The sequence below is a fragment of the Daldinia childiae genome, assembly GCF_008694065.1.
Source record: "Daldinia childiae strain JS-1345 chromosome Unknown Scaffold3, whole genome shotgun sequence".
Classification (NCBI taxonomy): Eukaryota; Fungi; Ascomycota; class Sordariomycetes; order Xylariales; family Hypoxylaceae; genus Daldinia; species Daldinia childiae.
This window is the reverse complement of record NW_022984644.1, coordinates 3479480-3505303: the sequence shown is the minus strand read 5'-3', so window position 1 is coordinate 3505303 and position 25824 is coordinate 3479480. Positions and strand designations below refer to the sequence as shown.

At 46.9% G+C, this 25824-nt stretch overlaps 10 protein-coding genes across 11 annotated transcripts; 5 read left to right on the top strand and 5 right to left on the bottom strand.

Moving 5' to 3' along the window:
• Positions 1-117: 117 nt before the first annotated feature.
• On the bottom strand, positions 118-2563 carry GL218_03667 (uncharacterized protein; the record flags this gene model as incomplete). Its single annotated transcript, XM_033580239.1, has 5 exons — positions 118-865; positions 919-1015; positions 1562-2008; positions 2061-2148; positions 2204-2563. The coding sequence occupies 5 exons, from the start codon at positions 2561-2563 to the stop codon at positions 118-120; spliced, it is 1740 nt and encodes a 579-aa protein (XP_033436153.1).
• Positions 2564-3634: 1071 nt separating this feature from the next.
• Positions 3635-7996, bottom strand: GL218_03666 (uncharacterized protein; the record flags this gene model as incomplete). The annotated part of the gene is made up of 3 exons (XM_033580238.1): positions 3635-4363; positions 4446-7603; positions 7666-7996. The coding sequence occupies 3 exons, from the start codon at positions 7994-7996 to the stop codon at positions 3635-3637; spliced, it is 4218 nt and encodes a 1405-aa protein (XP_033437486.1).
• A 1138-nt stretch (positions 7997-9134) lies between these two features.
• Positions 9135-10214, bottom strand: GL218_03665 (Very-long-chain 3-oxoacyl-CoA reductase; the record flags this gene model as incomplete). Its single annotated transcript, XM_033580237.1, has 2 exons — positions 9135-9989; positions 10071-10214. The coding sequence occupies 2 exons, from the start codon at positions 10212-10214 to the stop codon at positions 9135-9137; spliced, it is 999 nt and encodes a 332-aa protein (XP_033436151.1).
• A 359-nt stretch (positions 10215-10573) lies between these two features.
• On the top strand, positions 10574-11169 carry GL218_03664 (Ergosterol biosynthetic protein 28; the record flags this gene model as incomplete). Its single annotated transcript, XM_033580236.1, has 2 exons — positions 10574-10636; positions 10711-11169. The coding sequence occupies 2 exons, from the start codon at positions 10574-10576 to the stop codon at positions 11167-11169; spliced, it is 522 nt and encodes a 173-aa protein (XP_033437377.1).
• A 218-nt stretch (positions 11170-11387) lies between these two features.
• GL218_03663 (Galactose-1-phosphate uridylyltransferase) lies at positions 11388-12733 on the bottom strand (the record flags this gene model as incomplete). Its single annotated transcript, XM_033580235.1, has 4 exons — positions 11388-12262; positions 12323-12458; positions 12512-12563; positions 12633-12733. The coding sequence occupies 4 exons, from the start codon at positions 12731-12733 to the stop codon at positions 11388-11390; spliced, it is 1164 nt and encodes a 387-aa protein (XP_033437374.1).
• A 1315-nt stretch (positions 12734-14048) lies between these two features.
• Positions 14049-15727, top strand: GL218_03662 (Transcriptional adapter 2; the record flags this gene model as incomplete). Its single annotated transcript, XM_033580234.1, has 2 exons — positions 14049-14141; positions 14234-15727. The coding sequence occupies 2 exons, from the start codon at positions 14049-14051 to the stop codon at positions 15725-15727; spliced, it is 1587 nt and encodes a 528-aa protein (XP_033437375.1).
• A 703-nt stretch (positions 15728-16430) lies between these two features.
• On the top strand, positions 16431-17840 carry GL218_03661 (uncharacterized protein; the record flags this gene model as incomplete). The annotated part of the gene is made up of 1 exon (XM_033580233.1): positions 16431-17840. One exon carries the CDS (start codon positions 16431-16433, stop codon positions 17838-17840), a length of 1410 nt encoding a protein of 469 aa, XP_033437372.1.
• A 471-nt stretch (positions 17841-18311) lies between these two features.
• On the top strand, positions 18312-18951 carry GL218_03660 (the record flags this gene model as incomplete). 2 transcript variants are annotated; one of them, XM_033580232.1, is made up of 2 exons in its annotated part: positions 18312-18438; positions 18605-18951. In XM_033580232.1, 2 exons carry the CDS (start codon positions 18312-18314, stop codon positions 18949-18951), a joined length of 474 nt encoding a protein of 157 aa, XP_033436148.1. The 2 variants fall into 2 exon arrangements, with proteins under 2 accessions (XP_033436148.1, XP_033436147.1); XM_033580231.1 differs by having other exon boundaries at positions 18596-18951.
• A 2349-nt stretch (positions 18952-21300) lies between these two features.
• Positions 21301-22803, bottom strand: GL218_03659 (NAD/NADP-dependent betaine aldehyde dehydrogenase; the record flags this gene model as incomplete). The annotated part of the gene is made up of 1 exon (XM_033580230.1): positions 21301-22803. One exon carries the CDS (start codon positions 22801-22803, stop codon positions 21301-21303), a length of 1503 nt encoding a protein of 500 aa, XP_033436697.1.
• Positions 22804-24007: 1204 nt separating this feature from the next.
• Positions 24008-25726, top strand: GL218_03658 (Choline oxidase; the record flags this gene model as incomplete). The annotated part of the gene is made up of 2 exons (XM_033580229.1): positions 24008-24251; positions 24309-25726. The coding sequence occupies 2 exons, from the start codon at positions 24008-24010 to the stop codon at positions 25724-25726; spliced, it is 1662 nt and encodes a 553-aa protein (XP_033436696.1).
• Between the last annotated feature and the right edge of the window lie 98 nt (positions 25727-25824).

Genomic DNA, 25824 nt, shown 5'->3' with positions numbered 1-25824 from the left:
TTAATACAACCGGTAGCCCCTAAAGTCATACATAACGACGCGCACAATTCCTCGCCGTCTTCATAATATTTACAAGATTCCATAAATTTCCACGTCGAAGAGCTATGCTAAACGACTTCAATCCATTCTTTTCGAGTAGCCCCATCCATTGCCTACGCCGTTTAGCCCGTAAGCTAAAGGCGTAGCACCACCGAGGCCGCGACCCTTTAGTCGCTTAGGCAAGATGATGCCAAAGAAATAAACGCCGGAAACCAAAACACCGGCGATGAATGATACGAGGGCATAAAATATGGTGCTAGCATAGATGTGCCCACCCATGCCCTGCCACTCGACTTTACCCTCGGTCTTGGGAAGTGCTGGGGTTGGAAACCACCTAACGCTAAAACTTAGGGGTAGAGGATCGCCAATGACCAGCCTCTTGGTAAAGCTGCCATCCATATGGCTAAGTGGACTCGTGCTATATGCGGCGCCGCTATCTAAAACGCCGCTATCGTGAGGATGAATGTGATGCTTTGGTGTGCTGTGCAAGAGGATGTTGAGATGGGTGCTGATATGCAGATGGCTAAGCTGCAAAGTACCGGCCAATGCAAATACGAGCGGTATATATTCTTGCTCATAGGGCTTCTCGCCAACCATCTCGATATGGGCAGGAGGCCGAGCAGGAAGACGACAAGCAAGGGGCGCGTCGCTGTGGATATAGAATTCCAACAGATGAAAAAAAGGGTCGTCTATCATAGGGATCGTACAGTTCATCTCGTCTTCGACGCCGTAACCGAACTCGAGAGACTTGCCGGTCTCGTTGCAGGTTGGAAAAGGGATCCATTGGATTTCGTCCTTGGCATTCTGTATATGTTCGCCGGTCTCTCTGAGGATGTTGGGTCAGCAAGTGTCGGTTGGGTCGCGCACAAATAAACTTACATGCTCCTATTCATGCATTCGACGGCGATCGGTGCGCCATAGTGGTAAGATGGTAAAACACCTTCTTTAAGACTGGCGCTCGCTGTAACTATAGAGACTATAGGGAAGAAAAGCGGTAACATGAACGCGCTTAAGATCATGCGCGCAATTGAAGGCATAATTCAATTTGCCTCGGTATTAATATTTTAACCGTCGAAAGGACATGTCGAGTTTTAGACTAACGGCTGTCTATGCCTATCGAGTGAATATAGAAATCATAGAAATCATAGAAATGAAAGACAAAGGGTTAACTTATGTATTAACCTTAGGTGCGTATGTAGACGACAACCTGGTCAAATTGTTGATTGTGTTGCATTAAAACGAACAATCTACTGATACGGACTGGGAGCTGCTAGGTACAACAAGTTTAATAGTCTTATCGATAGATACCTATCTATCCGTTTACACGCATACACTTTAGGAACTAATGCAGTATCTAAAGTAGTACGTACTCGAAAATATGAAGATGAGGTCTTATACAATGCCCTCTTATACGAAACCATCCTCCTTGTTACTTTTCATCTCATATACTACATACCTACTCATATATTATAGCCACCAATACTTCATCATATCGCAGTTCCACACCTCCTTTTTCACAAACCCGGCTTCTGACAAGTAGCTAGAATCGCTGTCCAACGTAAATCCCATCCCTCACCATTATACTTTTCTTCGAGATGGTTCACGATATGCCTATCTAAAATGCCTTGCGCCTTCTGCTTGCTCTCTTCGCTCCAGTACGTATTGACCATCCAATCCTTCATCATTCTATAACTGTAGAGGTAGTCCTCGGCACTATTCACGCGAACCACGTGAGGCACGGCTTTAACTTGAACATTCCCGAACCCATAGGCTTTCAGCTCCTCCTCTACACCCTCCGGATCCGTCCACTGGAGCTTCCCGTGGATTGCCATGGGCACCGGGTTAGGCATAGGTGCGTCGAACGGCAGCGCCTCGAAACACGACCTCATATCAGGGGTCCATCCCTCGGTGTCTCTGTGCCAGGTGCTAAATGCTAACACGCCTCCTGGTTTAAGAATCCGCATCGTGTCTGGAAGTTTGTTAGAAACAATTATCCCATGTTGTATTTACTAGGAATATACCTGCTAACACAGCCTCCGGCTTTGGGATTACGTGCATAGCAAAATTGAGGGTTACATGAGTGAAAGACTCATCTAGAAAGTCCGAATTCTATTGGAATGGGTTAGGTATCAACCGTTACAGATACAGTCGTGATTGAACAAACCTGAGCATCAACGACAGCCGTCTCAACGTTTGTCCAGCCATACTTGGTAGCACGCCTCTTCAATATATTCACAAGGTTCTCATTGAAGTCGGCACAAACCATCTTGCTCTCCAGCAACAACTTAGAGTCGATGTGGTCTTGCAAGTGCGCCACGATAGGACCGGTTCCACAAGCATTGTCGAGTAGTGTAAAAGGCTTATTTGTCGATTCGTCGAGGCCCGCTTGCGTGAGCAGCAGCCCAGCAGGACCTCTCATGATTCGCTCCGAGCCTGCAATCGTCCGCTCCAAGTCTTCGTCGGCGAGGCCTCCGGCGAAGCTTCCATATAGCTTCTGTAGCTCTTTCTGTTCAACACTCGTCATGATGAGCAACAAGTAGTTAGTGATAAGGAGAATGATATACGCTTTGAATACGAATAAGTAATGTCCTTACAACGACAAGTCTACTTTGCTCTAAGTCATATTCTTTAATGACCGTTCCTCGTGTCTAATTTATAAACGCCAGTAGGCTATGTCTACTAAGACTAAGTCCCCGGAAAGTCTCCGAGTTGGGGCATTGGTAGAAACCTTGAGGGTCAACAGCTAATAGAGATTCCTTATTGGGATCCTATGATTTTATGCGTTTGGGGGTAGGTACATACCATTTATGCTCGAATCAACTCTCATTGTCCCTTATAGCTATTCATGTCGTCTCAGCCTGAATAATATTATACATGACAACCCATTGGTGACAATATGCATTTTTCATTATATTAGTATCACCTACACTTATTAATACGAATGAATACCTAGGGTCATAATCACAACATGGATGATGACTAGGCAGTTAGGGACATATCCAACCTGCCCTATAACTATACATGTTTTGAATCCTCTAGAGGTATAATTAAGAGGTAGTTACCCCATAAAGCCATTGATTTATGGAAAACTTTTCAACGATCCCAATTCTACCAGGTCCATAACAATGCCTCACAACATGCTAGATTTGCCTAGAATGTAATAGATTGCTGATTTTCTCAACTAGGAAACTTGAATCGATCACTTAGAGTTGAGTTATGCGTGCCTCGCGGTATATTTGCCCATCTAGAGAACGCCGCGGAAACATGCTCCGTGGGATCCTGTAGCTACCACCAATGCTGCCTATCCAACTCTCCATGGACTCTGACCGGCGTCGTAATGCTGCTACTAGAATATCTCCGTCTCTTATGATTTGAGTGCACTACCGAAAACAACTCGCTTTGGCCAAACCAGGTCTGACCTTGCTAACATATTGAATGCATAGTATTCGTATACTAGAATGCCGAGACGCCTATTATCACTTTCTTTTAACCCCATTGTATAGAGCCTTACTATTCAAACACCCGGCATATATCAAGCCGCCTAATCTCTCGAGCTTCCAAATTCCGAGTAATACGTCATACTAGGATTGCCCTCTCAATAGAAACCCATACTCCTACTGGCTGTTGGCGATACGACGAAACCCTCCACAGCTCGCTTAATTTCTTTCACGCTCCGTGCAATATCTCTCATGTCTGCACCACCCTCGTTGTTAGTTCGTAAGTTCGTAGACACCCAGTTTTCGCATTCCAGAATTAGGTCATTAATCCAAGGTTCTAACCTCGCCTCTGGGCGACCATTCCTATTTAAATCGCGGATCCATTGACTGACAGCAAACGTAATCCATTCGACGATTCTTACGCGACCAGAGCCCCGGAAGGGTACTTCTTGCGCCTCGAACATCTGTTCGAGGACGCGGACCACCAGGTCGAAGCTCACTCCCAGATTAAGGAAAACGATCACAGGCCAGTTGACATCTGCGGCGATTCTTCTATCCTGTGCATTCTCAAAGGCGTAGCGACAGATATCCGGTAAGAGAGTAGGGACGGGGAATATGAAAGAGTCGTTGGAAGAACGGTGGCAAATGTCTTGAATCTGGCCGACGAGCACTTCGTATGGTTGAGGAGGTGGATCTCCTCCCTGTTCTCCACGTTTGCGGCGCTCTACGTTATATGCTGACCACTGTTCAGCGACGTTCTCGTGAGTTTGCTGAATAAGGCTGTTCCACGTCTGAGCGATGGTGGTGGAGTGTCGGTAGTTGGCAGCGTGGTAAATAAGAAGGCAGAGATCGTAGTAACCGGCTTGATCGGCGTAGCCATTGAAGAGCTAGTTAATAGATGTTAGCGACTCCGAAAACAATTCATAACTTCAAAATAGCACGCATATCCGAGTGTAGAAATATACTTACTTCGGAGAGAGACTGAATTTGGCCATCTAAGGTCTTCTCGATATATGGTTGGCGTTCCGCAGGGATCCTGCTATCCACCCTCAGCCTCTCTAATAGGTCGTCCTGGATGTGAGCCACCTCGAGAAGCTCTGTCACCCTGTGGTTGAGGAGCTGCTGCTCTTGCCGGCTAACGCCAGCGGTCATAACACTGGCGTTGGTCTTCGCTTTGCTTAGGAGGGTAAGACGATCTTTAATAGAAATTGGGAAGTCGGATTGTACAAGTTCGGCTTGGACCTTGGCAGCGTCGAAGTACTGCTTGCGCATGGTGTAAAACCTACAAAGGAGGTCTGCATGCTCGATATCCTTGGTAGCTAGACGGCGGAGGAAGGTCGTGACATGCGGCGAGTCAATGCTAAGAAGGCGATCGGTCCACCCCTGTTGTATATACCAATCATATAGATCAAAATGGAAAACTTCGTCTGACGAGCTGCTGACGACATCATAAGCCTCTGCGCGCTTGGTTGCTATCAGTGTCGGTTTTCCGTCGATCATTTCGGGCTCCCGGCTGGAGGCGGCGTCGAGGTCCTGGAGAACGTGATGAATTAAGCCGTAGCAGACCTTGCGTTGGTCAAAGAACTTTGCCCTGGGGTCGCCGATTGGCTTACCATCGTTAACCCAGGAAAGTGCAGCGTTGCCCCGATCCTTTTCGCTAGCAACGACAAGACAAAGCTGAATAGCCCCGGCGTAGTATCTCAAGCCGACATATTGTTCGATCGCATACTCGAGGTTTGTTTGCGTGAGGCTTTTCGCAACTTTCTGGAACAACCTCAAACTCTCATGAAGAAGTGTACGGGAGGTGTTTGGATTGAGAGACGGTTCTGATGCTCTTTTTAATTGCTCTTGGGCCTTAAATATGACCACATCGTCGGGGCTGCAAAAGCTGCCGCACTTGCGACGTAGCGCATCTGCTACGGTCTCGACATTGGATCCGTTTTCAATATTCCGATTGACAATAGCCTTGACGAGGACCTTGGCGAGCTCCTTTCCATTGTCCTGAGAAAATAGTTGCTCGTACGTAAGATCGCGAAGCTGTTGCCGTGACGTGTCATCAAGACGAGCGAAAATATCCGTAACCCGCTCGTCAAACAGGGTCGTAACGAAAGATATGCCTTCAGTAATGCCCATCATCAACGTCTCCAGAGCACGCATAGCTTGATGCTCGCCCTGGAAGCCAAGTTCCTCCTGCTTGCTTCCAGCTCTGCGCATATCTGCCGGACCCGCGAGGCCCTGGATAAACGACCGGTTCGCATCTAGGAAGCTTCTCAGACCCTCTACGCTCGCCTGAACTTCCTTTAACTTGTCGGTTGAAATGACGCTAGTTATCGCCAGCGCGCCGCTCGCATCGGTCCCCAATCCAACGACTCTCGAGTTCCATAATAATCGGACAAGCCGGCTAAGATACAAAGTTAAGGCTGCGTGCCGAGTCGAAGGCTGTACCATTTCAACCGTCGCTGGCTGTCCATCCTGCTCGGGAAGCCTAGGATTCCCGCCGAAGTTGATATAGACTTGCTTTGCTCGGTCTTGAGTAGTTTGGTCGATGGCGCCACGGGCTATCCCAGGACGCCCATTATCTCCTTGGCGACACGCAACGGCTAATGCGGCCGTGATGGTCTCGACATGGCCATAAGCACTGCGGAACTTGCTCACCTCGGTCTTTACACCTTCGTCCCCTGCTGCAGCCCTAATAGCCGAGGCGAAAATGTCCACCAGTCTTCTGCGACGCACTAGATGTATTCCCGTATTCGTCAAAATAGCAAACTCGCTACCGTTCGGGTCGTCGAATTGGACCGCTAATTCATTCCCAAAGCCTTGAGGTTGGTTAGTCGCAGCGAAAGACTTGGTAACAAGACCGACATCTTCAGCTTTACTACCAATTTCGATCCAGTTGGCATGCTCATAGTACCGCATGTTCTGAGTCTGGCGCCCATGGTTTATCCGCCCGCTGTCCGGGGCCGACATAAACAAAAGATCTGTGTTGGGCTGTTCCGGTTTAGTTACAAAATCAAGAAAGTAGCCCGGAGCAAAGCGGATTCCTCGCCGACTCATCTCGAGAGATTTTGCGTGGATATCGACCTGATCAGCGAGGCCCCCAAACCGGTCGACCCTAGACCTCCGTTGGTCAGTCGGAGGGAATTTGATGGATTGGAGCTGCATGCTCTGAGGCGCCTGGTTCGAAGAACCCAACATATAGGAAGCTGCGCTAGTAGCGCTCATGAAGAGACGGCATCCCGTATTTGTCAGGGCCATAAGGTGAACCTTGAAATCTTCAACGGCAGAGATAGGGCTAATCGACACGATATCGATGCGCTCGTTAAGTAAAGGCGACACAACGCTAAGCACGTGGGCGATATCGCGCAAAAAATCATCCTTGGTCTTTTCGATAACTTTGGTAAGTTTATTCGGCGACTCCATATAATAAGTGCGTACGGTCGACGTGTTAGAAAGGGAGTAGAGAAGATTTCTACTGTCATCCACGACGATATCTACGACGTGCTCATTCGTAACCTTACCCCAAAGAATTTGTGTCGGGTTAGGGACTGCGGCAGTCCATGGGCGATACGTGTGGTTGATCTTCTCCGTCCTGTTGGTAAACCATTTCTCTTCCTGCTGGTACTTGAGCTCATAAATATCGCTAGTCGACTGGCTGGAGAAAAATATGCGGCCGTCTGCAGAACCTGCTATAACGCGCGCCTCCGTACCTTTTAGGGGCAACGACATCTTCGTACCGTAGAGATCAATGCTCTTGGCGCCACCTGGAGCATCTTTGGCCGCGACTCCTAAGAGGAATATCTCTGAGGTCGTAGCTACAACCAATATGTGCGTAATAACCTTGTTGAACACGTCGGGCTTGGGGGCGACGAGTTTCACGGCGGTGATGCTATGCTGGCTGTCTTCGTAGCCAGTAAGCTCCGGGTTTGGATGAGTGTAATCCCAAAGGTAGAGACAATTATCGATCGTCACCCATGCGTGGTTCAGCTCGGCGAACAGCCCCATCATCGTGGATACTTCGGCCCTGTTATACTGCTCGAGAACGTTTTGAGGAATGGGATACATATTTGTCTTCTGGAAAGGTGCCCAGGCGGAGTCGTCCCGAGTGACATCGTAGTCGGAGGATATTTCTGCGGTAGGTGTGTTCTTTAGAACTAAACTTGTTAATAAGGATATAGAAGACATTACTCACGTCTGCAGTAGGAATCAAGCTGTGGATAATCGCCATCTTTAGCTAGAGCATTGTTGATATAGGAAGCAGCCTTAGCTAATGGAGGTTGAGGAGGCATATTTTGAGTTTGCAGTACTGCTGGTATGGTATGGTGATCGGTAGGCTGGGTGGGAGCATTAAGCCCGAGGCCGTGATTTGGAGCGAATCTTGAGAGTTCACCGCTAGGAGCTGAATTATCCCGAAATAATTGGCGGCGAACCGGATCTTGCTGGGCGTTAAAGCGCGATGCAATAGCAGGAGTATTCAAGAAAGCGCCGGGCAATGCATGAGACGGCGTCTGCGGGAAAGCCATGGCGATTATGCGTATGCGTATGTGTATGCGCCTGAATATGATAATCAGGCGCGACAACGAGGAAGGAGGATGGGATTGGTCAATCAGTATTGAAAAAGAGAGAGAGAGGAGAGAGCCAATGCAGGCGGGCAAGGCACCGAGCTGCTATCGGATCATCAATGGCAACGTCGAAGCTTGGTTCCTTCTAGAATGCTAACAGACGAGGGCGCAGGAAGATGAGAGAAGGGAACCACCGATACGCTCCCTCTTTATAAATTCCGTCCTTAAGTCCCTAAGTTCCCAATATTCCCAATCTAAGAGGAGCTTATCTTGGAAAAAAGAAGAGCTATCAGCTATCAGTTATTAGCTGTTAGCTTTGGACGAGACTTAGTTTTTTAAGATGAAATATTAGTATTAGAGAGAGGGAGAAAAAGGCTGTAGTTGGAAATATGTTTAACTTATTTTTTTTCGAAATTCGAAAGCGGGAGCTTTGACGACACGCGCTTCAAGTTTCGTTGCTTTGGTTGCTGAGGTTGTAGCTTTGTCCATTTTTTCCCTAGTCGCGACTTAATCGTTCTAATCCCAATCAAGCTTCAAGCTGGGTTAAATAAGTGGAACTACACGCTGAGTACTGCATACATGTACCATATTTTATGCAGGTATTTAGGTACTCTCACAAGCAAACAGCAGCGTCATTGGCTCAAATCATTGGTTCGTAGAACAATGCCATTTAATAAGACATCAATAAAAATAACCAACCTCTAGGCACCTTGTGTTACCACAACATAAGGGAACTACCTTCTGCTAAGGTTAGATAAATAATCATCTCATGCTGAAAAAATTAAAGGTTAGCACAGGCTGGTAAGCCATTGAATACCCAAATAATGCATATTAATACTGTAGTGACGTATTCATCCCAAGAGAACAACCTTAAACGTAAAAAAAAAATAAGCCATCTTCAAACCCTAAGAGCGAAAAATAGCAATATCAAGTCAAATATGAATTAGATACCTAAGATACGATGCCAACCATATCTTTACCTTTTGAAATACAGGTGGCTCTAATAACAACTCTTTCCATATCTAACCTTATGTATACCAATCCTATAAGCTATAAGCTATTCCTTTTTAGTTCCTAGAGAGCTTTGCTTCGAACCTATTCATTCCTTTTTGGCGTTTCGGGCTGCTTTCTTCAGATAGCGGTCCCGGATATCCATTTCCATTTTCAAGTTGACCCAGATGCAAAGCCAGTGACCAACGCCAAGGGTGTTCTCGATGGCCCAGGCCATAAGCGCATGGCTCCAATGCGGTGTGTAAGTATATGCCACGCTTTGCCAACCACCTAGTCCCACCTTGCCTAGAGCAGCTCGCACAAATTGTTTCTGGCTAGGAATAAGTGCGCTAGCCCGTCGTACCTTGCTCATCGCTGTCGTGACAAGGTAGCTGAGGCAAAGTTGGACGTCGACGTTGCTCGGCTTGAGTTCGGCCGCGAGAGCAGAGGACCAATGCTGTAGGAATGCCTTGCTACCCGAGTAGGTGGCCAAATAAGGGGTTGGGATCCATCCGCCGAAGCTACCCATTGTGAGAATCAAGCCACTCTTACGGGCCTGCATTACCGGAGCGACGAGCTGCGTAACCTTGAGAGTGCCTAGGCAGTTGATAGTGACGATATCTTGAAGCTCCTTCGGTTCGGTGAGCAGGAAAGGAACAGCGGTGTGGTGACTCTGGCCGACATTGTTGATAAGAATGCCTATGTCGAGACCAGTGATCAGGTTAGCGAGACGAGCATAGTCGGCCTCGTCGTCAGCGGAGAAGTCCATGCCGAGTACCTTCGTCTGTACTCCCGCATACTTGGTTTCCAGCTCTTGTGACAGTGCTTCTAACTTGGATAAGGTACGGGACACTAGGACGAGGTTGAAGCCCTTGGCAGCGAGTTGAGCAGCAAATTCTTTTCCTAAGCCATCAGATGCACCCGTCACAACAGCCCAGCTACCCTTCTTTCCATATTTCTTAAGCTAAATCGTGGGGTTCCCAGGTGTTAGATGAAGATACAGCATACACGAGGGAGGAAAATAGTATAAAAAACAGAAACTTACGTTAGTCCCACTAAGGACGAATGTGCTTAAGAGTAAACGGAGAAAGCTCAACGCTTTGAATGTTGTAAAGAGAGCTCCCAGTCCCGCAAAGGTCAACAGCACGCTCTGCGGAATAGAAGCGAGACCATCGCTGATAAAGTCCATATTGGATTCGTGGTACCTTATTTAATATAGATGGAAGGAGTAAAAGTAGGAGGAAAGGTAAGATTTAGGTATCATCGATACTGTGTGGTGTTGTGGTGTGGTACTGTTGGGGTTTTCCGAGTGCGAGTTACAAGTAAAAAAGAGCTGAGGTGCTACGTCAATACCTGATAGGTTAGTGACGGGTCTCGGAGCTTACCTACTGTGTTAGTAGTGGAAGCCACTCAGCACCTAAGGTATGCAACTTTATGTAATCACCTATAAACTTTCATAGCACCTTGACGGCTCTCTAAATATTTATATATATTGAACATTCCCATTTACCAACCAGAATTTTAAGATTCGCCAACGCATCAATCATCATGGATATCCTTAAAGACTATCTTCCGCCCGCTAAAGGCTATCTACCGTACTATATGATGCTGGTATGCGAAATTCGCCCTTTCTAACTAACCCCTTTTTCTTCTCATCGCTTCTAACTAACCAATCGAAACTACAGACTTCCATCCTCGCGATTGGAAATGCCGCTCAGAATTATATAACATTACACTTTTCTCGACGCCTCTACAACGGCCAGTTCGTACCAAACCTTTCCCTATCTCCCAAGTCAGCTACCTTCGATCCGGAAGACTCGACTCGGAAACTTATACCTGCGTCAACAACATCGAATCCCAAAGCCGGGCGCACCCAGGATCAGGTCACCCCCCTCGCTGCCAGATTATTCGGCACCTATACTACCATTTCGGCCATCGTGCGCCTCTACGCTAGTTACAATCTACATCTAGCTCCCGTGTACCAAATCACCCTGTGGACCTACGTTGTTGCACTTGCGCATTTCGGCTCCGAATTCGCTGTCTATAAAACGGCGCACATGGGTCCAATTGCGACAACCTTCTTCTTTGCCACCGTCGGTATCGTATGGATGACGAGCCAATATAACTTCTACGTCGAAGCATGAGCCAAAAGGGATAGGCTTTGCTGAGGGACAGAGAGGCGTAATAGGTATAATATTGTCAATAATATATGTAATCAACGTACACAATCGACAAGTTTGATGTGGGGCGCATTTATAATACCAAGGCCATGAAGTTCTGCCCATTTGTGTTGTCAACTACTAGGCATAAACACCTAATCTATTTCTATATTACCTTCGCCATTCGCTATACGCTCCTCCTATCATTGGAATTTTTTCCGATATAGCTCTCCCGCACAATCCCTCAACTTCGCCGAGGCTTGTTCGGGGGTAATGTCTCGTTGCGGCTCGGCCATCAATTCGTATCCAACTAGGAATTTTCGCACGGTGGCCGACCGTAGTAGAGGTGGGTAAAAATGCATGTGGAACCAGCTGTTTTCGATTTCCTCTTCTGTTCCGTCTAGCGGAGCCTGATGTATACCGGAGCTGTATGGGAAGCTTGTCTCGAACAAGTTGTCGTATCTCCTCGTTACCTCCTGGATCGCATCCGCAAACCTAAACCTCTCTTGTTCGGTCAAGTCTACTAACGCTCGCACATGCCGCTTGGCGATTATCATAACCTCAAATGGCCAGATCGCCCACCACGGACAAACCACCAAGAAGGACTCGTTCTGGTATACGATACGTTCCTGTTTCTCTAATTCCAGCTTGACATAATCCTCCAGCAGGTGTCGCCCTTGGTGCTCAGCTCTATATTTGGTCAACTGAACAATTTCTGCGGCTGGTTCTTCCGGCAGTGTACTGGTTGTCCAGATTTGGCAGTGCGGGTGAGGGTTTGAGCATCCCATTGCAGCGCCCTTATTCTCGAAAATCTGCATATACCGCAACTGCTGCGAGGGCGGCGGCACGAGGGACTCGGGAGGTGCTTCGCGATTTAGGAGATCGAGCTTGGCGGCAACTTGGGAAAGGGGGTTATTCGGCGCAAGGTGAGTAGCATAGATCCTTGTCCACGTCTCGATAATTGGGAGAGTCTCGGCCGCAGGCATGTCGGCGAGGGTGAGGTTGTGCTTGGGTGAAAAGGTAAGGACAAAGCATTTGCCTTTGACACCCTCGGCGCGAAGTAGCAACGAGGCGAGATCTGCTCGGATTAACTAGGCCCAACCATGAGTTAAGAGGCGGTTAGGGGCAAGCTTATTACCATGGCTTGAAGGCTCCGCCTCGTAATCTTGCTGTTGTTCCTTTACGGCACTATAGTCGTTTACAAACACAAAGGTCTGACTATAATCGGGGTTCGCATCGCCTTGCGCGCGTGGGTTTCGAGGACAGAGATAACACTTGACTCTGTTAGCGATTCACATATCTAGTATTACGAGGCGGTATCGCTTGCCTTCGGGTCGTATTCAGGTAGTGTGATGATTCCTGGGGCTTCTTGCTGACCCCTGGCCAAGAACCTAGTGAGCAACTCGTTTCCTCCTTATAAAAGCACAGATATATCACAGCACACTTACTGCCAAGGTCTCTTCGTCCTGTGAGGGGAAACTAAAAGCCACGACCCCCTCAGCGGATTGTAGCGCCGATGGGAGATATCATCGAGGATCTTGTCAGGCATAGCGACTAGAGAAAAGACTAAGGTAGGCTATGAGGATGAGAAGACCCTTATTGCGCAGAAAGTGATGCGATTGATGCGATTGATGCGATTCGAAGCTTGAGCTAACACGATGGAGGAGTATGGGGGAGGGGGGTGGTTTCCTATTAGAAAGAGCAAGTATTTACCTCAAAGAAGAAAGCAAGCAGATATTAAGATGATGTGAGGATGCGAAGATGTAAGGGAACGGATAGCTGCGGTGTATATTGCATTGTACCTGATTATCAGTCCACATGGCATTATGCAGTTGAGCATGTACCTCTTAGATACATCTCATGTATGTGGTGGGTTAAGAAATCATAACCCCGCATGGGGTATTCTATACCTATGATGCAATTGGACAGGTGCGAGATATCTCGGTGGTTACGTCGGCCGAATACCGGGAACGACTTCTAGAGTTAAAGTAGTTCAAGCTTATTTTGGGTAATGTATCCCACGGAAAATACCGCGCTTTCTTCACTCGTACCTTCCGTATAAGGGAAAGAAGAATTACGAGGTGACACAATAGATGTACACGTGCACCTAGAAATATTGAAATTTCAATGTTCGTAACTGCCTTAGTTAGTTTGTACCTAAGATCCGTTGCCATGCACGGACCAGGCAACGTTGAGGCATCACCACCCACCAAATTGGCATAATTGTAAATATTGTAATCCTCGTAACTTTACAAAGATTCATCCAGAATATCATGGATACTATTACATTACAGTAATCCGGTTTCACGGGTCCTTATATCAATCATAAGGACGCACAAGTTTAGGTATCTCCCATGATATTACCGGGGTACTTGACAAATAGGTACCGAACCGTTAAAGCTTTATTCACGTGACTAAAGAGCCTCAAATCTTGTTCGGGTTAAAGCAGGTGAAAGCAGGTGATACTATTTGTCAAATCGGCGCGACGCATTCCGCATGAGCTGCAACCTCCATTCAACCTAACCTACCTAAAGGTACCTACACTTACATGTAACCAACCAGCAAACATCCATACCTTGGAAGTTTACATGTATTATGGCATACGTACCTCTATGGTAGGCATCCAACTGCTATCCGCTATCGCCGACCAACCTCTATTATTTGTCGCGCGACATTAAATCAACAATACTCTTCGTCGGACATTCCAACTTCAAATACGACATTTTATTGATCCCCCTCTACCGTATTCTTCCGTCGTCGGTCGGCGTGTCTTTATCAGTCCATCTCAACCACAATCTGATAATCAATTGCGAAGTCCTTCCAAATCGGACTTCGTAATCCCTAACTTCACACTGGACGACAACATGGGTGTCATCCGCAAAAAGACGGCCACCAGAGGTGGTGAGAGTGGTGTTAAATATGTTTGCGATGTTTGCTCGGCGGACATCACCTCTACAGTACGTCTTTATCGTCGCGTTCCTACTATTGCCATTCCTATCTTCTCCTATCTAGCCTCTTTATCAATGCTAATTGAACTCTATTTCTACAGGTCCGAATAAGATGCGCGCACAGCGCATGCAACGAGTATGACCTCTGCGTTCAGTGTTTCTCTATGGGCGCCTCGAGTGGTTCTCATCAACCAGCTACCCATCCCTACAGGGTTATCGAACAAAATTCATTCCCTATCTTCGACAGAGACTGGGGTGCAGATGAGGAACTGCTGCTTCTCGAAGGCTGCGAGACCTACGGGCTTGGATCGTGGGCCGATATTGCAGATCACATTGGTGGCTACCGTCACAAAGATGAGGTTAGAGACCATTATCTCAAGGTGTATGTTGACTCGCCGTATTTCCCACTTCCGGAACGTTGCAAACCATCCGACATGGGACTGGCACAAGATGTATCCCGCGAAGAATTCCAGGCGCGCAAGAAGCGACGCATCGAAGATCGCAGGGAGGCTCAGAAGAACGCACCCCCGATGCCGCCCAAGACAAAGCCCACGGCTAGTGTGCCTTCCTGTCACGAGATTCAAGGCTACATGCCCGGCCGACTCGAGTTTGAGACCGAGTATGCTAATGAGGCCGAAGAGGCAGTCCAATTGATGCAGTTCGACCCCGGTGACGGTATCAATCCCCATACAGGAAACTTAGAACCGGAAATGGAGCTCAAACTCACTGTCATGGACATCTATAACTGCCGGTTAACCCAGCGCGTGGAACGAAAGAAAGTGATTTTCGAACACAATTTGCTGGAGTATAGGGAAAATAACAAGCAAGAAAAGAAGAGATCCAAGGAAGAACGAGACCTTCTGAGCAAAGCCAAGCCTTTTGCGCGCATGATGAACCATGATGACTTCGAGGCGTTCTGTCAAGGTTTAGTTGACGAGTTGAATCTACGACAAGCAATTACGCAGCTGCAGGAATGGAGGAACATGAAGATCGGCGATCTTCGTAGCGGAGAAAAGTACGAACAAGAGAAAAGCCAACGCATACAGAAGGCCATGCCGATGGGTTCGATGGACCGCGAACGACTAGCTTCGGCGCAGCGATCCAAGCAGAACGTTCAACCGGAACCACCTAGTGGAGCTGCTCTGCTCATAGCGCCTGAGCTCCCATTTAGACCTGCTACAGCTGGAACGGTACCTCAAGACGCCCTAGATGCTTCGGCAAACGGCGAACCCAAGCCGCTCGCAAATGGGTACACGAACGGAGTTACCAATGGAGTTATGACTAACGGAGCACTTGCGCCGGGAAAGCAGAAGTTCATCTCACAGCCTATTTCAGGCGTACAGCCTCTACTGCTAACCCAAGACAACGCTCCAGACTTACATCTACTTACACCGGAGGAAGTAGAATTGTGTAAGGTTTGCCGAATACAACCAAAGCCGTATTTGATGATAAAAGAGCAGGTATTCAAGGAAGGTCTAAAAGGCAACGGAGCCTTGAAGAAGAAGCAAGTGAAGGAGATTTCCCGACTGGACTCGCAGAAGGGAAGCAGAATTTTCGATTTCTTTATTAACTCGGGCTGGATTGCCAAGGCCTAGGCTTTTCCGGTAGTAAGTTTAGGGACACCATTAGATGCGATAGGTTCAATATCCTATCAAATTCTTTGGAGCTTTACCCTTAGTTACCTTGCGAGCATGTTGGAGTAATGTATGTATATCTTTTTTCTCAAAAAGAAGAGAGCAGATGGGGTAGTGGGAGATGGCTGATAACATATGCAGCACATTCATCTCTTCGGCCAAACAGGTTCTGCATAGTTGAACTGCGGCAGAATCCGTGATTAATACAATAGCCTTAGAGTATGAGTCTCGTCTCGAGTAACGAGTAACTGAATACGACGTACCATAGATACGTTGATAATACGATAGCAGCTGATGCAAGCTTACAAGTACTCTTCGCGATGTCTTAATATAGTTTCATTTTATAAGACAATTCGTAATACGTGTTGAGGGTTAGGTAATGAAATGGTAGATAAGTGTACATAATAAGTATACATAATGAGGTACCCAAGTTAACCAGTATAAGATCAGTGTAAGATATACAGTGTAGTTATGGGAGACGGAAACTGCATAGTACATAGGTACTACTTCATAGCATACCTAATCATAAGCCACACTTGAACTCTCCACCCGCTCCCCCCAAATTCTAATCGCCTTAACCACGTTCTAATCGCGCCTAGACCATTCCTATTTCTACCTGTCGGTCCGCGCCCTAGTGCGACCTTTCCCCCCCCCTCTTCCCACGATGGTAATTGGCTATCAAACAATCGTAGGCTTCATGCCGCGTCGAAACCTCCTCCTCCCGACAATTTGTATCGTCCTCCTTATTGCGGCATGGACCTTCCGAAATCCGAGTCCCTCTATTGAAAGATGGCTTGACACATCTGCTATACGAGGTACTACATCGCCGACGATACCACCAAACTCATCGCCACTCCTCTCATCTTCTAACGGTCCTCCAACCCAATTTCACAATGATGTCGATTTATCCTCTCCTGACGCTCCCTTTGTCGTCTGGCCGTTGCAAAGAGTATGCAAAGAGGCTATGTGGGTGGAAGGGTTAGTTTATATATGCGACAACAATTCTGGTGGAATTGGTAATATACGAAATTACATCCAGACTTGCATACGGTATGGTCTCGAAGCTGGCGCAACGGGTTTCGTTATGCCCAAGATCCGAAAACGCAATGAGACAGACCTAGCCGACCTCTTCACTGACTATCTACCACTCGAATACATGTTTGATGAGAACCACTTCAAAGATGCCTTTACCCTCAGCTGTCCCCAGATCACGCTCTACGACAATATCAAGGACATACCCGGCATAGGTAGCAAGCCTAACATCGAGCATATCACACCCAAGAAGTTTGGAAACCGCGAAGGCTGCGATTGGCGAGACCAGAATCGTCACACGGATCGTTTCGGTGATAGATTCCGCAGGTGGTTGAACGATGTCAAGAATGGACAACTCCCACCGTCGAAAGATCACCCGCGATTAATACGTTTTAATTGGGGTGTTCTCTGGGACTGGCAGGTCTATCGTGACGGCCCCGAATTTGCGAACACGTTCGGTAACATCCTAAAATTCAATGATCAGCTGCTTCGCCTAGGAGAGGTTACGCTACAAAAAATGCATGCGTATGCGAAGGCTAATGGAGTCGAGGATGGCAAGTTCCTCGGCGTACACTTGAGAACAGAGAGCGACGCGCTGAGCTTCTGGCCGACTTACACTACTCAGACGGATGCCTATCTAAAACAAGCTACCAAGCGAGGCTTTGAAGCGGCGTACATAGCCACGGGAGACCCTCTCGAGGCGCAAAATTTTGCAGGGGCAGCCATCGAGATGGCGCAGATGAGAGTGGTTAGCAAGACAGATCTGCTAGAGGACGAAGATTTAGAAGAGCTGGAGTCGTTGAGCTGGGATCAACAGGGCCTAATCGATCTGATCGTCCTCCTGGGGAGTGACTACTTTGTAGGTACAATGCCGAGTAGTTTCTCGATTTACATAGCGATGAAGCGGCACTTAAAGACGGAAGGTATCTATACGAGGCCTTATAAGGTCGGATCGGAAGGAGATGGACTGTCGTATCTCGTGGGTAACTATGAAAAGTACTGGGAAGGTTGGCTCTACATGTGGGATGGTATGTGGCCTTGAGACATGTCTTTAGCAGAGTAGCATACCTTTCTCAGATGCGAGTATCATACATAACAATAGTATTACAACAACAGTATGTCCATGGGATAGTACCTACGTACATGTATCTGAAAGGTACCTATAATTTACATGTGAAAGGAGCTCGAAAGGGATCCCTTACCTACGTGTGTATCCAAAATATGTTTTATTTATGTGCATATGCCTAGGTACCTCCTAGGTAATCTAGTCTAATATATATGCATAATTTAAGATTATGTATGTAACCATACTCTTTTTTAAAAGCATATACTTGTACCTAGGTAATCTTCAAGGAGCAGAAACTCAAGGAAGAACTTAAGCAAGAACTCAAGTTCACGACCTCGACATCAATTTTATAATCATCTTAACTAACAAACTCATTTGGCTCCCGGTTCACTCCCTAAACAAATACTAAGCTTCTCTACGCTGAGATAACTTTCTACTACGTCCAAAATGTCCATGACAACCATCTCTAGCCTTCAGCGCATCACAGCGTCAAAGCTAGCTGAGATGTTACTTGTCGGCGCAAACCCGCCGTCTTCGGAAGCAACCATAGCCATTGTTGACGTTCGAGATGACGGTATGTGTTGCTATCTCATTTTAAGGCTTTGATATTTTAGTGAAACTAGACGAATCGCCTATTAATTAAATTTGGCTTGGTTTGGCCTGACCTCTCTCGCCTCATTTATTATACCTACTTAAGGACATACTAATATAACTTTTATACCGGCGCGCAGATCATATAGGCGGGCACATCAAGTCATCGCTGCATTTCCCCAGCCGCAGCCTTGACGCTACCATGCCCACCCTATTGCGCAAGCTCGCCGACAAGGAGATAGTCATCTTCCACTGCGCCTTGAGCCAGCAGCGCGGTCCTAGCGCCGCCCTAAGATACCTTAGAGAAAAGGAGGCGACAACGTCGGCGGCGAAGAGGGCTAAAGAGGAGAAAGAGGCTAAAAGTGAGGGTAATGCGGCCAAGCAACAGCAAGTCTACGTTCTAGATAGGGGCTTCGTCGGCTGGCAGGAAGTCTATGGCCCTGATGAGCGTCTCACGGAGGCGTATAGGAAGGAGTTGTGGGAGAATGGGTATTAGACCAAGGTCACGACCAGAAAACCGTAGTATTAGAGATTGGCGTTTTAGTCAAGATGGGCCAAGAATCATGTCTATTTGGCGTGTGTGGTTGTAGATTATATTCGGTAAGCCTGTTCTATCACCTTCCCTGGTAACTTCTTCCGCTCACATGTGCTCAGAGGGGGGAGCCAATTCCTTGACGCCGCTGTGTGCAGTCCTTAGGATGGCGGAATCGAGTTCTAGACTTCAAGGTCAAGACGTGGCATTCCATTGTAGATCGAGCATAGTTTATTTAACCAAAGCTTTGAACCTCAGTCACCATTGATTGGCTTTTTCAAGTTGAATTTAGTTCGATATAGGATTTAGTTAATTTGGTAGAGCAATATATCTTAAACCTTAATACTCTTAGTTTTATACCTCGTGGGTCATTTATAGTACGGACATACGTAGTGATTCTCTTTAAGAGAGTTGAGGAATAGGATTTGACTTTACGCGAATGGTTGAAGTAGATACATACCTTATGTATGTTTGAAATTTATAACCTTAGCAGGTCGCAAGAGAATATATATCTACATAAACGTTCTCTATATGGAGTTCTATATATTTTCTAGGTTGGTAGAATATAGATTATATCTAGAGTATATCAATAGTTTCATACGTGATCGACCGAGGTTGTCTCACTGCGTGAGTTCAAATTGGATTTACGTAGGTAGGTCTCAAGGTGTCTTGGAATCTACACGATAAGCTCATTGCTTGCCGAGGGGCCAGAAGCTTTTAGCTAGAGAAGGCTCATTCTTAGATATATAATAAAGACATGCTCACGGTGGATCGAGAGAATTTGAGTTCTCGCATTGACGCAAGGGTATATTAACATAGGTATATATATATAGAAGCAATTCTCTTTTGATATGCCATATACTTCTACCAAATAGCTATGTTAGATAACCCATTACTCCCTTCCTGGTCTATCTTGAAAAACATCCCAACAAACTCCTAGCACTCAACATTCTCGAATCTACAGCCATGGTTCGCCTACCCACCACCCATCGGGACGACCTACACCGTCACGTATCTATCAGTACTCTTCCAAAACTATCTCGAGCGGGCACATTCGAGATCGAACTGCACTACTTCATGCTACACCTCCGCTACGGCGTCCGGAAAACGGGGAAACTCTGCAAAAAGCTTGCCAAAGCCCTGAGATATCTCCCGGTTGTTCCATACCTTCCCTGCGTATGCTTCTTCATACTTGCGGACAAACTCATAACGTTTATGAAACATGGATCTACGGAAATCTCTTCAGACGAGATTATATATTTCCCACATCCGGAATGCTCTAGCGATGGCAATTTCAATGTGGTCATCATAGAGACACGGGAGGTTGAAGGCTGAACGGCGAAGCTTAGAACATAATGCCTAATGGAGACAACCCATCTATCTCGAGCTCCGAAACAATGATATTCTTGCTCTACGGAGCCTATCGAGGACCTAAATGAGGATCGGTACCGATATTGATGAAATTAGATATGGAAGAAATGTGATTTATTTGGGGGGGATTAGGTACATTATAAGGAGAGAAATAAAAGTGTTGTATAATAGCACCAACTCTTCAATAAATCTATCGTATACAATAGTAAACGATAGTCCTACTTGTACTACTTAGGTACTTACTATAATGAAGTTTCCAACATGGCATTGATGTGGGTTAGTAGTAACTTGAAAAAGGCTTAAACCACTTCAATATTGCATGAAAGCTCTAAACCAATTCTCGTCGTGGAATAGCTCATAGACTCGAATAGGTACTTGCAATCTACTCACTCTACAGCTTTCTAATCCTGTGGATTTTATTCATAAATAAAGTTGTAATTGAGTGGTAAACGGGGCTTATTTCAAACTATATACATATTAAGCATCCGTTAATGTAGATGCTTCGCGCTATTTATAGGGATTATGACAATAAGGGATGCGAGCTTAGTCGCGCTCAAGTGTATACCGTTACAATATTAATATTATGGAGAGGAAACAATATGCTAGAGCTTACGATAGAAACATGGGTGACTATTTCTTTAATAGGTAAAGCTTTGAAATTATTCGTAATTGATCCGACTTTTCTTTCTTCATGTTTAATAATATCTGATAGGACGGCTTTTTCTGCTTTTCATTAAGCTTCAGCATGGTGGTACCAATAAGAACTGGTGAATATATACAAGAACACCACCAAATGAATAAAACATATCTCTTTTTCAAAATGACCTTTATGACCGACCCCTATTTACTTCCAATCCTAAATAATCAATGTTAGCCGCCCTGTCTCCGATCATGTTTTCATGTTTTCATATTTTCCACGTAACCCATCTCATCATCCAATGTTTACAGTTTCGAGAACGAAGTCGGCACGCTCCCGCCCATTTCGACCAACGTGCTCTTATTCCTAACCCACGCCTCGAGCCCTCTCTTCCCGTTCTCTACTCCGACACCACTTAGCTTCCAGCCGCCGACTGCCATCTCGGCGGGACTTTCGCCCCAGGTATTTACCCAGGTAATGCCGGCCTCGAGTTTCGAGATAATACTGTGGCATAGGTCGATATCACGACCCACTACTCCGGCGGCAAGTCCCAGATCTGTGGCGTTGGCGCGCTGGACTGCCTCATCGACTGTGTCGTACGCCAGGATTGTCATCACAGGTCCGAAGATCTCTTCCTTCACGATGGTCATCTCATCAGTGCAATCCGTAAATACTGTCGGTTGGACCCAGTAGCCCTCTTTTAATTCGGGAGGTATGCCGGATGGTTGCTCTAACCCGCCGCTCAGTAACGTCGCCTTGTCTTGCTCGATACCCTGGCGTATGTACCGAATCACTTTGTCGTAATGCATCTTGCTACTAAGAGGCCCAAAGTTGGTTGTCGGATTGAAAAGATCGCCCGCTCGGACGAATTTTATCTTCTCGAGCAAGGTGCGCTCGAATGACTTTTTTATCGAATTCGGGACAAATACTCGCGTGCCGTTTGTACAAACTTGGCCGGTACTGAAAAAATTTGCCATCATAGCTACGTCTACGGCTTGGTCCACAGCCGCGCCTGGAAGGATAACTAATGGACTCTTGCCACCCAGCTCCATGGTCACGTACTTCATCCCCCCGGCAGCAGCGCCGGCTACCTTCATCCCGGTGCTGACCTGTCCGGTGAAACTAACCTTCGCGATGGCAGGGTGTCTCGTTAGATAGGACCCGACGTCGCCGCTGCCGTATACGACGTTGAAGACGCCGTCCGGGAGGCCAGCCTTGCGGTAGAGATCAGCTAGGTATTCGGCATGTAGTGGCGTGTACTCGCTCGGTTTGTAAACCATGCAATTTCCGGCAGCCAAACAAGGCGCGGACTTCCAGAGGGCGATTTGGATTGGGTAGTTCCAGGCCCCGATGCCGGCGCAAACACCTAGAGGTTCTTTAGACGTGTATACCATAGCCGACGGCCGAAGGCGAAAAGATTCGCCATTTAATCCACCACTGGCTACTAGGTTTGCATAATACTCGAGAACGTCCGCTCCCGTGGTGATATCTACTGTTGAAGTTTCCGAGAAGGGCTTCCCGGTGTCGATTGTTTCGACACGCGCGAGAGCATCGTTATACTCACGTAGGAGAGCGACGGCTTGCTGTAGAATACGTGCTCTTTCTACAGCGGGGGTGCTAGACCAGGAAGAAAATGCTTCTTGGGCTGATTGGATTGCGGCATCGACAGATTTTGGTGAAGAGCTATGTATCTTGCAGACGGCCTTCCCGGTTGATGGGTCGATAGATTCAAAACTGCCTGAGGATGGTGCTAAAGGCCGCGGGTGTCCCGCGTAGAATGCATGTCTGTCTAAATCCCTGAACTCCATGATATATATCCACGCTACTGAATTGATGAGAAATAGTAGTGAAATTGCAGTCGTAGTTGAATCTCTAGATAGTTAGTAAGTCGTCTTCTCTTCTATGAGTAAAATGTGAGGCTTGATATGAGTGGCTGGTGGTGATTGAGGGCTTGATTGAGGCCCGAGGGTAGGGTGTGTTCCTATCTTCAATATCAACAGGGAGCCCCTTGATACGAGATATTGCTAGAATATAAACTAAAATAAAAATGGTGCGTAGATACGAAGCTATCGGTGTAACTTGGACTCGAAACACGAACTTCGGACGTAGATATTTATTGGGTCGATTCCGGGTAAAATTCACGTCATCAAGTGGATATGTAAAACACGGTGTTGGTAGTATGTATTACCAATTTGCGGCTCCCGAACGAGCCCCGCCAGTTTGTTCGAAGCTGACGCCTCGTGACGGTAGAATGTTTATCAGTCTTGTCTCGTTGAATCTCAAAGTCTCAGCTAGACCTCATATGTTTCGTTATCTAGTGAAGATTGTGTTTTTGATAGACTGGAGATAACTCGGGATACCTCGAGATAACTCGAGATAAGAATCGAGTGGTGGCAAGCAAACGTTGAAGCGCGGGTAGGTTAACTTCTTAAGGTATGAAAATTGGTTACTAGCCAAGTAAAATTGGTGGGTTGGCAAGACTAAGAGGTTTATCTTTACCCAACTTAGGATAGCTCAAACAACCAGATCGACCTTGTTCTGCTTGTTCCGGGTTATTCTCCCCACACCATTATGTGTTCTTTGCCCGGCAGCCCGGCCACGATTCGGAACGAGTCAGGTAAGTCAGGCAAGTCAGGCCATTCACCGCTCCGCACATAAGATTTTTGCTGCACGTATACAATTCATGTAACCGTAGACCAGCAATACTAGTGGGGTCGATTGTGAAGGATCAAGCTTGTCAGGATCCTTATCTCGAAATTTGTATAGCGCTTGACCGAGTCCCGAACCGCCTTGGCAACTTTGCTATGGAGCTCGCCGAAGGGTTTGAAAGATTAATAGACCCTGATTGCCACATGGCAAAGTGCTGTCTTGCTGACTTGTAACATCACAGGACCTGCAGCTAAATATACGTGTTTAGCTAATCTCCAGTTGTTCCAAGTCATTCCAAGTAGGAAGAAACGTTTACAGGAAGAAAAAAAAAAGACAACAAGAAAAAGAAAACCCAAAAACAAGATGACCACTACGCAACTCCCAATATCAGATTCCGACAAGTATGATTATGTAGTTGTTGGTGGGGGTACCGCGGGCTGCGTCGTTGCGGCGAGGTTGGCAGAGTATCTACCACACAAAAGCATCCTTCTCATTGAGGCTGGCCCTAGTGATTTCATGGATGATCGCGTGCTCGACCTTAAGCAATGGTTAAAGCTGTTAGGTGGTGAGCTCGACTATGACTACGGCACTACCGAACAGCCTATGGGTAAGTCCTTGTACTCTACTAAGTTAAACTTGTCCCTTGTCTTACCGTAACCTATAGGCAATTCTTATATTAGACATTCGCGAGCTAAGGTTTTGGGAGGCTGCTCTTCGCATAATACCTTGATCTCTTTCAGACCGTTTCAGTATGACCTGGATATCTGGCAGTCATTGGGAGCACGGGGCTGGACTTTTCCCATGTTTATGAAAGCGTTGGATAGACTGAAGAATACCATTCAACCAGTTCATGCAAGACATCGCAACCAATTGTGTCAGGATTGGGTTGATTCATGCAGCTCTGCCCTGAATATTCCCGTTATTGATGATTTCAATAAGCAAGTTTCGCAAACTGGTTCCTTAAAACCTAGCGTCGGATTCTTTTCAGTGAGCTACAATCCGGACGACGGAAGACGATCCAGCGCTTCCGTCGCGTATATTCACCCCATCCTGAGGGGTGAAGAGAAGCGGCCAAACCTGACGATTCTGACGCATGCGTGGGTGTCAAAAATCAACGTTAGCGGAGATGCTGTTAGTGGAGTAGCTCTGACGTTGAAAGATGGCTCATCACGTACTATCAAGGCGAAGGCTGAGACGATATTGAGCGCAGGGGCTGTAGATACCCCTCGTCTTATGTTGCTATCAGGTCTTGGGCCTAAGAAGCAACTGTCAGATCTTAATATCCCCGTCGTCCGCGATATCCCGGGCGTCGGTGAGAACCTTCAGGACCACCCCGAAAGTATTATCATGTGGGAGCTAAAGAAGCCCGTGCCGCAAAATCAGACAACGATGGATTCCGACGCGGGAATCTTCTTGCGTCGCGAAGCACCTGGCGCCGGAGCTAAGAAATCAGCTGCTAACCCACAAGGTCTTTCTGATGGAGATATTGCGGATGTCATGATGCATTGCTACCAGATCCCATTCACGCTCAACACACTTCGATTAGGATATCCCGATATCCCAGACGGCTACGCTTTCTGCATGACACCGAACATCCCACGGCCGCGCTCCCGAGGTCGACTATATCTTACATCTGCAGACCCCAAGGTTAAACCGTCGCTTGATTTCCGGTATTTCACAGACCCGGAAGGCTACGATGCGGCTACTTTAGTATACGGCATGCGAGCGGCACGCAAGGTAGCAGAGCAAGCGCCGTTCAAAGACTGGATCAAGAAGGAGATTGCACCTGGACCAAAAGTTCAATCAGATGAGGATCTTAGCCACTACGCGCGCAAAGCAGCGCACACGGTTTACCACCCATGCGGAACAACCAGGATGGGCGACACGACGAAAGATGAGATGGCTGTTGTTAACGAGAAGCTAAAAGTTAAAGGACTGAAGAAACTGCGCATTGTAGATGCTGGAATATTCCCGACTATTCCTACTATCAATCCTATGTTAACGGTATTGGGTGTTGCTGAGAGGGCTGCTGAACTGATTGCCGAAGAAGCTGAATCCGAAAAGGAGAAGGCCAGGCTATGATCGGGTGTAAATGTTGATTCATATAAGAAGTAATTCCAGGGTTAAAAAGACCGTTGTAAGAAAATAGATGTCCAGTTTAGCTAGTTAATACCTTAGGT